Source organism: Gigantopelta aegis, chromosome 3 (assembly GCF_016097555.1).
Source record: "Gigantopelta aegis isolate Gae_Host chromosome 3, Gae_host_genome, whole genome shotgun sequence".
Lineage (NCBI taxonomy): Eukaryota > Metazoa > Mollusca > Gastropoda > Neomphalida > Peltospiridae > Gigantopelta > Gigantopelta aegis.
Window position 1 is genome coordinate 22,405,960 of NC_054701.1, and position 11,495 is coordinate 22,417,454.

At 35.6% G+C, this 11,495-nt stretch overlaps 1 protein-coding gene across 1 annotated transcript; it reads left to right on the top strand.

Moving 5' to 3' along the window:
• The first annotated feature begins 6 nt into the window (after nucleotides 1-6).
• Nucleotides 7-9,292, top strand: LOC121367704. Its single transcript, XM_041492031.1, has 8 exons — nucleotides 7-715; nucleotides 1,148-1,447; nucleotides 2,025-2,147; nucleotides 2,529-2,673; nucleotides 3,008-3,150; nucleotides 4,488-4,570; nucleotides 5,965-6,914; nucleotides 7,444-9,292. Exons 1-8 carry the CDS (start codon nucleotides 49-51, stop codon nucleotides 7,664-7,666), a joined length of 2,634 nt encoding a protein of 877 aa, XP_041347965.1. The 5' UTR covers nucleotides 7-48; the 3' UTR covers nucleotides 7,667-9,292.
• The last annotated feature ends 2,203 nt before the right edge of the window (nucleotides 9,293-11,495 follow it).

Consider the following 11,495-nt stretch of genomic DNA (forward strand, 5'->3'; position numbering starts at 1 on the left):
GAACCTGACTGTCATGATGAATGCCAGCTTCCTCGTGGTCTTGTAGTGATGACTTTAGAACAACAGAATATCACACTAGAATCAGCCAGCTTACACGTACAGGGGAATCAAACTAAAACGAACTCGTCAACGGCATTCTCCAAACTTCATCTCCCTACTTACTTTGTTGATATTAGAGTTGAAAACTATGCAGGCCTAGTAACCTATTCCAAGTCTGACGCTGTGTTGATTGACACTACCCCACCACACATTGAGTATGTGAAATGCATGGATCCCACTTACTCTTCCGATGAATCCATTCAGTTCCTTGGTAACAATAACTCAGTCAGTGTTACATGGGAAGCGGGAGAGGATGTTAGTGGAATTGTCTCTACATGTGTAAGCATAGGCACAGCTCCTGGTCTGCAGGATATTCGTGCTGACATATTTGTTTCTGTCAATAAGTCATTAACAATTAATGGTCTTGGTGGCAAACTTATTCACATGCATCAATACTTTGTGAATGTTGAGGTAGAAAATGGAGCTGGACAGAAAACTATGAAATCGTGTAACTTTACGATGGACATACTTCCTCCAGATACACTGCATGCTGTTGCTGCTTCAATGTTTTCTGAATCTAATACCAGTAGCAACGAAGAAGTGGAACTAACACGCTATACAGATAGGATAGGCCTCGAATGGGATGACAAAAGTATCACAGGTGCACAGTATTATGGTAAGTGCCTAACTTACATTCTTTGTAGATTTCAGTGGTCGGTGTACAGTGAACATGTTTACCATTTGGTTTTTAATATTGTTTTTAAACTATGTTTTAGACACAAGACCATAAAACAGTTTTAAGTATGTATTTGAACAAAATTCTGTCTGTATTTGAAAGTTCAAATGTTTCCAAGGACCACTGTGTTAGAAGGTCGCTAAATCAAGTGTGGCTGTATAACATTACAGACAGATTTTAAATTCATAAAATGTCTCTAATATTTTAGATATTTCATTGCATTGTGTTTATAATGTTCGTAGAATTGCAGATGAAACATTAATTTCGTTTTAATTAAAACTGATCGACCAACCAACTACACAAAATGTGGTTGTTCTTGTTAAATAATTTTGTTTAGTATTATTATTGATGGTCAGATATATAATATTTTAGAATGGAAAATTGGCAGTTCTTCAGAGCGACATGACATATTTCCTTTAATGAGAATTGGGAAGAAGCAAGCTAAAAGTGTGGGAATAGTCGCTGGTGAAATGAGACTAGACGGAATTCAGAAAAACCCAGGCCTTGGAGAATTTTTTGAACGAAATATGACAAATGTCAAAAATGTAAAGCAAGACAGGAAGAAAAATCAGTTCAAGTTAGAGCCTGGTCGCTGCATTTACCAGTCACTCTATGCTGTCAGTAGATCTCATCTGCACTCCAAGATTCGTTCTAATCCATTATGTATTAAAAGTAAGTACTGATATTAATGGGGGTATTTTAAATTGAACAATTTGTGTTTGTTCTATCAATCATTAACGCGAGTTTGGGTATATTACATTCAGTATTTGGTGAATTAAGAGAGTAATGATTTATTTTCGTCATTTAGATTTAGTATTCTCTTTAGTCATCATGTATTAAAGGCGAGTATTTTTATCATTATTTCAGTTGAGCATTATGATCATTATTTTAATATTTTTGTGTTGGATTTTCTTTTATGCTGAATTATTTAATTTATGCACATGTGCATAATTAAATTTGAATGGGTTAGTATTAACATAAATAAATTCATAAAAATATGAGAGGGAATTGTTGCTTGAAGGCCTCGTCTCCCGTTTAAGGAATTTTCGAAGTGATTTATGTTTAAAGATCTGTAAATTCGGCCTATAGTTTAACGTTACAAATATGCTAACCAGAAACATATGGTCTTGTACGATTTATTAATTGACAGTCGTTGTGTTCATAAAGTAAAAATGTACAACATAAATGGCTTTAAGGGTTGTATTCATTAAACAAGTTAACAAGTATAATAATTATTGATTTATTACAGGAAAAAAGGACAAACTGATTAAGCCTGGGATAAAGCGTGTTGTTGTGAACGATAATGGAGAAGTCTTTGTTGAGAGCCCTACTAAGTTGAATCACAAACCTGCACTTGCAGTTAATATTGACGGTATCCATCAGGAACTTTACTTATACGATTACTTATTGTAAATTTAAATATTTATTTTGCATATTTAATGTTAGTTTTACATAGCTTTGTTATGTGTGTAGGTACATAAACTAATGACAGGGTTATATTTATTGGAAGGTATTGGAAGGTAATAGTGAATTAACTAATCTGGCAATGTCAGTGAGTGACTTTATTCTTACATTTCAGGTGAGGTTAAAATCCTGCATTGCATGTTAAAATAATATTTGTGATAATTGTTGAACATTTAATAATCCCCTTTGTCTGATAAAAAGGCTTCTATGTGCATTTTGTGTTCTTACGAATCTAACTGTGATATCCCTGATATTATATAAATATTACATAATGATATATTTTGTACAGTTGATGACGGTGGCCTCTCAGTTGGTGTTCTTGATGAGACAGACGTCCAGAGTTTATATGGATCAACGGCTTCAGCAGACTATCACCCGTACATAGCGGACCCAGACCTCACATCACACCAGCTGTCGCGGTTCCTCAAACAGAGGTGTATTTCCAATGTTGTATTAATGTTATTTGATTTGAAACATTCTCTTGAAGATTAATTTTAATGTCCATCTACTATGACAGTTACATATATGGTCTGATACAGGTGCTGGTTACATGGCGCACCCCAGACCCAATTTCCAAACACGTATACCACTTTGTATTTGGGAAAATGTAAAAGCATTGGTCTTAACTTCAAACGCATTTTCATATTATTGTATCCGCCAGTGATATGTAGTCATGTATTGGCATAATAGAAATATGATTAATAAATATAAGAAAGTATGCCATGAAAAGCCAAAAGAAATATAAATTTTCTTTCGTTTTGTTTTTAGGTTGATATCAACAATGAAACCGATGTTTTACCTTGCTCCAATCCCGACGGTCAAACTCAGGAATAAAATTAATGTGGCCAAACCTTATGATAAGAGTTCATTAAAAGAGAGGACAGAAGTAGATCTTCTTTACTGGGATAACGGTATGTAAATATTTCATATTTTTTAAATAATGTTGAAAACAAACAAAACAGTATAAAACGTGTTATGTTTCCTAATTTTGTGAAAGCATGGATTGCATTATTATTTTTGTTTATTCGTTTTGTATATTTCGTTTACTTAATCAGTTAGGATGAAAGAAACAAAACATGTGCAAGCTGTATGCATCGATGAAGCTGTTTCAACAAACGTTTGCCATTTTTTGTATCTCGTTTTTGTTCATACCCTGATGAACCTAGAAGAAATAACAGATAATTCTTACAATCAAATTTGAAACATGGTTATTAACAAAAACATGAATAACATCGTATTTTATTTGAACTGCTCTCTATCAATAATGTTCAATAATTCAAAGTACTTATATAAATGGACGCCATCTTACGTGACGTTCCCTGATAACGTAATGTTTACGTGCATCGAAAAATTAACAAACGTGTGGTACTATGGTATGCCTTTAAATTGTAATGAATATAACACAAATTTAATTAGTGTAGGTTGTTCATGTGGAACAGCAGATTTGACGAATATATACCAAGCATACAGTTCAAAGGAGAAACAAATAATTGTATCATGATTTTAAATTTCATCCACTTGTTCAAACAACGAAACGAATGTAATGTTGTGTGACAACGTATTAAGTATTCTTCACTACGTGCTCTGCAGTCCATTTCGGCAAAGTAGGAAGAATGGGTCATCGTAGAGTGGCACGAGATGAAACACGTGATTTATGGAAGCAGTAACTATCTTGTCAAAAGTATGTTTGACTCTGCCTTTTGCAATTAAGCTTTCGAAGGAAGGAAGGAAGGAAATGTTTTATTTAACGACGCAATCAACACATTTTATTTACGGTTATATAGCGTCGGACGTATGGTTAAGGATCAGATATTGAAAGAGGAAACCCGCTGTCGCCACTTCATGGGCTACTCGTTTCGATTAGCAGCAATGGATCTTTTATATGCACCATCCCACAGACAGGATAGTAAATACCACGGCCTCTGTTACACCAGTTGTGGAGCACTGGCTGAAACGAGAAATATCCCAATGGGTCCAACGACGGGGATCGACCCTAGACCGACTGCGCATCAAGCGAACGCTTTACCACTGAGCTACATCCCGCCCCTTAAGCTTTCGAATGCAATAAATATTTTGCAGAGTCCAGATTTAGGTTATATTTCATTCTGAGGTTGATCCAACATTTTTACTTTTTTTCTCTCATAACAGTAAGACGTTTCATTATGCAGTCTAAACAGATTTAGTTGCTTGATTTTGGAATTAATCAGACTTCTTCAAAAACACTATACTGGCCATTTTTATTGTGTAGGTGATCAATCGTGGCGAAGTGTCCAGGAATCATGTGGCCTAGGAAACCAGGCCAGTGTAACATCATCATCATTCGAAAATGAGGTGAGTTTGTCTTTATATTCATCCTTTTTAGACAAATTATGAACAAACATAACTAATTAACATCTTACAAAGTTATTGTGTTGTGATGTTGTATTTAAGCCGTTGATAACGTACACTTCAACTTTATTTTTAATCATGTCCTACAATTGTTTCAATGATGCATATATTCATTTTAATAAAACAGTCTATCTTTTAAACATATTATGAACACAAATAACTACTTAACATCTTGCAAATCTGAATTTATTATGTTGTTATGTCAGGCTAAAGTCATTGATAACAATAAGTTCAACTTTATTTTAATTGTATTGTAATATATTAGGTGTTTCTGTTGTTTCAGTGTTGCCAATATTCATGATTACGATTTGGTTAATGTTTTTGGTTTTGCTACGAGATGCATAACGCATATGCTGCTTTTGCATATTTATTTATTTATTGGCTTGATGGTATAAACAACATATTTAATTATATCTGATAACATTAATATACATTAGCATTTGTATTGCAAACCGGCCCGGTGGCGTCGTGGCAGGCCATCGGTCTACAGGCTGGTAGGTACTGGGTTCGGATCCCAGTCGAGGCATGGGATTTTTAATCCAGATACCGACTCCAAACCCTGAGTGAGTGCTCCGCAAGGCTCAATGGGTAGGTGTAAACCACTTGCACCGACCAGTGATCCATAACTGGTTCAACAAAGGCCATGGTTTGTGCTATCCTGCCTGTGGGAAGCGCAAATAAAAGATCCCTTGCTGCCTGTCGTAAAAAGAGTAGCCTATGTGGCGACAGCGGGTTTCCTCTAAAAACAGTGTCAGAATGACCATATGTTTGACGTCCAATAGCCGATGATAAGATAAAAAATCAATGTGCTCTAGCGGCGTCGTTAAATAAAACAAACTTTTTTTTGTATTGCAAGGCATAATTTAAACTGAAATTAATTTGTGTGATCTTTTATATTCTCCACTGCATGCGTTAAATTTATAATTTTGCAGAGATATGATTTTTATTACAATATTGGTTTTATTATTCTTGGACCAAATTAACAAACCTTTTTAATTTTTCGCTTATGGTTTTTCAGCTATACTTTACATATGTTTGTTATATATTTCATGCAGAATATTACATAATTTAAAAAAATAGATCACAATAAATACGAAAGTGTATATTTACGAGTAAAAGCCTATTGTATTACTTACAAACAGTACAAATAATACAGTTCAAAATATACATAAATCGTTATCCTTTAATCTGAGCGTGATCCATCTTCTATATTGATGTAATATTCTGTGTGAAATAGATACCAAATCTTGAAAACATACCACAGCTAGCAGTAAATGTAAACTTAACGTTTTTTGTGAATTTGGCTCCGGATTTATATTATAGTTTTCTTTGATCAGGTATGTGAAGATATATTCAGCGATGCACAAGTGACATTTCTGGAACATGGCAGAGACAAGCGAAGCACAGAAAGTCTTTCTTCCCCTAGACATTTCTTGATAGCAGTAGTCAACACTAGTCTTAGTAATTCCATTCCATCCATTGTGACTACAAACATTGAAGGCAAAGAAGATAATGTTCTGGAGGCTAAGATAGACTTTTCTGACGCCGATGGAGACAACCTTACGTTTACTATCAAAAGTCAACCCTTACATGGCACTGCCAATATATCTCACAATGGAATACTGAACTATATGCCTGAACGCGATTTCACTGGCGTGGACCAGTTAGAAATAAGTGCTGTAGAAGTCATAGATGCCCCAGCAATCACACCTCATGAGCTGTCAGCTGTCATCAGTATTACTGTTGAAAATGTGAATGATGCTCCAACTCTGTTCTTTGAAAACTCAAGTAAAAGTCTATTAAATTCTGAAGAATCCGATGCAGTGAACATTGAACTCACAAATGAACACACAAAGCATCTTGTTGGGACATTTTGGATGGCAGACATAGATAATGGTGATTTTCTTTCCTACCATAATAAATTTCCTGAGCACTCGTCTTTGAATTTTACTCTGGTTCCACAACCACCTCAGGATCAAGAATATGCACAAGACATCGTTGGTTCGTTTGGAACTGTCAGCCGGCAGCAGCTGTGGTTGTATCACCTTTCTAATTATACAGGCTCCACAAATGTGTCTTTCATCATTGTGGATCAAGACAATGCCTTCAGTCGTCCCATCATCATACAGGTGCGTGTCAACCCACACGGAGATCCAAAGGTAGATGGCGGCCTTTCTGCAGTCATCATTGCCGTGCTTGTCGTTTTCGGTGTTATACTCTTGGTTGCCACTGCTGCGATTTCCTTGAGATACTACATGAACGTTAAGAACAAAATCAGTGATGTCAGGTACAGTGATTGTTGTACGGTTTTAATTTATTTCAATAGGAGGGTAACAGTGTTTTATTTTGGCAGTCGTTGGTGACATGTTCCTGTTCAGTGCAGTGCCAAAGAAAACTATATTTTCGCTTCTTACTTTTAATTGACTAACTTTTCTATTACCTTAAAGTTCATTAATACTCATTTAACTACACCTTCTGACTTTGTCAAATAGCTGGACAGGAACCAGTGCTCTATTTTTCCATAATACATCTACACCGAGTTAAATCGTCAGACTGTTCACTACTTTGTAATGTTATACGCTACTTGCTTTGCCAATGATTTCAAACTATTATGGTTGATTTTGTAGGAAGACAGAACTTGCTTTACTGAATACATAATGTTATTCTATAGTGTATAAATACAAAAGTAAAACCATTTTTTTAAAAAGGTATGTACCTTATGTTGTAGTACAGTGCATTAGCAGTATAAAATAGTAGTACAGTTGAGATCAGAGATGGGTCTCAAAATGTAATTATTAATAAACTGCTCTTTTCAGTGACCTGCCTGATCATGTTTTTGATAATTCCCCAAAAGTGCGGTTCACCAATACCCAGAGTGATTTGAAACAGCAAGACATGTTTCGACGTCGATTCGACCATGGAAGTGCAACACAGAGAGGAGAACCGTCTGTAGACATAACTGCAGTCTCCCCTCGTGTTACAACTCCTGACGTCAGGCACATTAAACTGGACACTGATATGGTAAAAGTTGACATATAAGAAACTTCCATTAACTATTCCGTATATATTGTCCTTGGTATGTATGACGCATTTGGCACAATATATATAATGTATCATTTCCTGTGATTCTAGAAAATATATGCGTCCTGTTTTACTATACTATCATGTATACTATCATGGATATATATATATATGTATTATGCTTATGCATGCTGTGTTTGAGAATACGAACACCAGAGGAAATATGCTACACATTTCTTGTTCAGATATTGTATTTCTGACTGGTATTTAACTTAGAATATAATTACTGCATTAGTTAAAAACACAACGTAATTACATGTATGTTTTTCAACTTGCCTATTCCGTCCCTATACAATGCATTTGTGTTACATTCTTTAAATAATTGTTTTAAACATGTGGCTGTGTTTAAACGAATATATTACACATTATACAGTGTTATACGCTATAGCAAACATCTGAATGCTTATAGAAATATGTGGTACTAATGAAAATGATGCCTCCCGACTTCAGTATTTCTGAAATGGGTATGTATGTTATGTATGTCCCCTCCCCCACCATCTCCCAATCATTTTTATTCTAATCTACATTTTCTTCAGTGGGTCAAGAAATTGTTATGTGTGTACTGGTTGTAATTGGTTGGCACCAACCGATCAACGTTCGATTACATAAGTGGTTAATTATGCGAACATAGCACGTAAATGCTATTTAATACCTTTCTTGTTATGCACACATAACAACAAACCCTAAGCCCAGCATATTTACATCATTTAATCCTTTTATAATCGATCATTACATGGCTAGAGCCAAACCGTACACTTTTGAATTATAATCAGTAGATCATTGGAACATCACTACTAGTTTCCCCTACAAATTAGTAAACATATATCAAAAAACTAAATACATTACAATAATATTAGGTCAGCCCATTTGTATAGGTACCTTCGGGTTCCCCAAAACACAAATTTGATTTTAGACTTGTATGCTGAGGAATGCTAATACGTGTTTATCTTTTGCTAAATCTAGATTCCTTCTGTCATCTTTCATCTATTCAACAATCAAATTCTGAAAAAGTTTACGACCATAAATTGTTAAATCTCGAAACATGCTGGTATATTCATTTAAAATGTAGTAAAATTGGAGGTTCTTGCATTCCAACATATTATTCGTTTGGTAATCGAACATAAACTATATTGCATAAAACGCTAAGACACAGATGTTGTAACGTAAAAACCGGTTTATACAATGTTAGATTTCGTATTGATTATTCATGTAGTTGTGGATATTATTTTAAAATATATATACTTTTTTCTTTCAATGCAATTTGTATGAACAGCAGAGCTGCATTCTCATGGATTACAAAGGTTTAAACTTTAACTTAAGTTGTACTTAAATGGAAAAGTTATTTTAAGTGAAGACAATAATGACGTAATGTATAAAAGAAACAAAATGTTCTCTTCAAATATTGAATGTTTTAATTATCACATATGGGTTGAAGGTGTCATATTGTATGATTTGTTTTATATTTTACTGTAGGTGTCGTACGAATGCTATTAGATGATCAAACTGAAACTCTCTGTCTCTCTTTTTCTCTATCTCTCTCTCTCTCTCTCTCTCTCTGAATGAGTTCGATCCTCTCTCTCTCTCTTTTTTAGATTCTTTCTCTCTGATTTTCCTCTTTCTTTTTATTTCTCTCTCTTTTCTTCCTTCTCTTTCCCCTCCCTTTCCCCCCCTCTCTTCTTTCTTTCCCTTTCCTTCTTTCCTTTTCCCTTTTCTTTCTTTCCTCTCTTTTCTTTTTTCCTTCTCTTCCCTCTTTTCTTTTCTTTCTTTTCTCCTCTCTTTTCCTCCTTTTTCTTTTCTTTCTTCTCTTTTTCTTCTTTCTCTTTCTTTCTCTTTTTTTCCTTTCTCTTCTCTTCTCTTTTTTTCTTTTCTTCCTTCTTCTCTTCTTTCCTTTCTCTTTCTTTCCTTCCTTTTTCTTTCCCTCTTCTCTTTCCTTTCTCCCTCTTTCTCCTCCTCTCTCCTTTTCCTCCTCTCTTTTGTTCTTTTTTTTTTCTCTTTCTCTCTTTCCTCTCCTCGATTCCCCTTGTTCGTCTTCTCTCTCCTCGCTTCTCTCTCATCTTCCTCCTTATTCTCTAATCCCTCTCTCTCTCTCTCTCTTCTTCTCTCTCCTCTAGATCTCTCTCTATCTCTCTCTCTCTCTCTCTCTCTCTCTCTCATCTCTCTCTCCCCTCTCTCTCTCTCGCTCTCCTCTCTCGTTTCTCTCATCTCTCTGTATGTCTGTCTTTTGTCTTGTCTCTCTGTCTCTCTCTCTCTCTCTCTCTCTCTCTCTCTCTCTCTCTCTCTCTCTCTTTCTCTCTCTCTCTCTCTCTCTCTCTCTCTCTCTCTCTCCTCTCTCTCTCCTCTCTCTCTCTCTCTCTCTTATTCTCATTTCAGATTGCAAATGTATTATAGCCGATGTTTTATGTTTTGTGGAAAGAGCTTAATAAGTTGGAAAAAAACAACCAGTCAACTTAAGTGGTCGGTCATATTCCTATTTATGTTAAAGAACATATATGAGTTTTGTAATCTCCATTAATTCTATTTTTGTTTATGACTGACGTTTACATTTGCATTGTATTTAAATGTATTAATAATGTTTTGATGTACATGAGATAAGAATAAAACTATAGTAAACCAATATGTTGTGTTTTAATTTGAATAACATCACAAATGTGGCTTGGGTGCAAACACATTGTTTTGAAAGTTTGGCTTGTGAAGTGCTGGACGAACTTGTAGGTTATTATACACTCAGAAATAAATGGATGCCACTGCTGGGGCAGGATGCTCACCTTTTGCAAACATCTGATATCATAACTGTTTCAATACTGGTTAATGGATGCATGTCATTATTGCAATATTTATTTCCACGAGTTCTGTCCTGTGCTAGTTTTGATTTGATAAACTAATATGGGTGTGGCAGTTCTCTTTGTGGCGATGCAGGACGTAAAGGATCTGTAAAGAGCCTGTCTTATAGACGAGGCACTAGATATAGATTGATGGAATCAACCACTATTTTTCCAAATGCCCATACAACTCTGCATTGCGCAGAGATACGGTCTTGAAAGTGAATAATGGTTTTGTCTTTCAGATTCATATAATAACAATTTCTAATGTTCTGAGAGAACCAAGTACCTTTAATGACTAAAAAATATATTTGTGGAGGCTAGAAAGAAAAATCTTACAGGCCAGTAAAAACAACATCGAATGGGGCGAGGCACAATCACTAGTGGAGTGGGGCACGGTCTCTAGTTTGGGGGGGGGGGAGGCACAAAATGTGCATTTTGTCCACGAGTCGGGAGCACAGCCCTCCCCCCTCCCAATTGGTTCCTACGGGCCTCCAATCGGCGCCTACAGGCCTAGAGTTCACATGATCATTATGCACTGCAGACTGCCATTATTATAACAATATATCGATTACAGTGATAAATCATTTTAAATATTAAACCATTTAGAATTTAGGCCATACACTCTTGTTTCGCTTTTTGTGAGTGACACGACATTCCTGATGACCATTATGCTCTTATATGTAATAATTGTCTCGTGATAAAGTGGTTTCGCAATATTGATTCTCAAGGCGAAATGCGCTGATCTGTTTAGTTTCATGTTGTTAGTTTCAAAATGGCGACTAGACTTGTGAGCAGAAAAACGACATTGGACAATGTCAGTAGCACCAAGATAGTGGACACTGTCAGTAGCACTAACATAGTGGACAATGTCAGTAGCACCAAGATAGTGGACAATTTCCGTAGCACCAAGAGAGTCGACAATGTCAGTAGCACCAAGAGAGTCGACAATGTCAGTAGCACCAAGA

Excerpts from the sequence above, each read along its gene's own strand:
- LOC121367704 (XM_041492031.1), top strand. The coding sequence starts at position 49 with ATGACTTTAGAACAACAGAATATCACACTAGAATCAGCCAGCTTACAC. Across the intron at positions 1,448-2,024 it reads TAATCCATTATGTATTAAAA|GAAAAAAGGACAAACTGATT; the intron begins GTAAGTACTGAT and ends GATTTATTACAG. Across the intron at positions 6,915-7,443 it reads AACAAAATCAGTGATGTCAG|TGACCTGCCTGATCATGTTT; the intron begins GTACAGTGATTG and ends TGCTCTTTTCAG.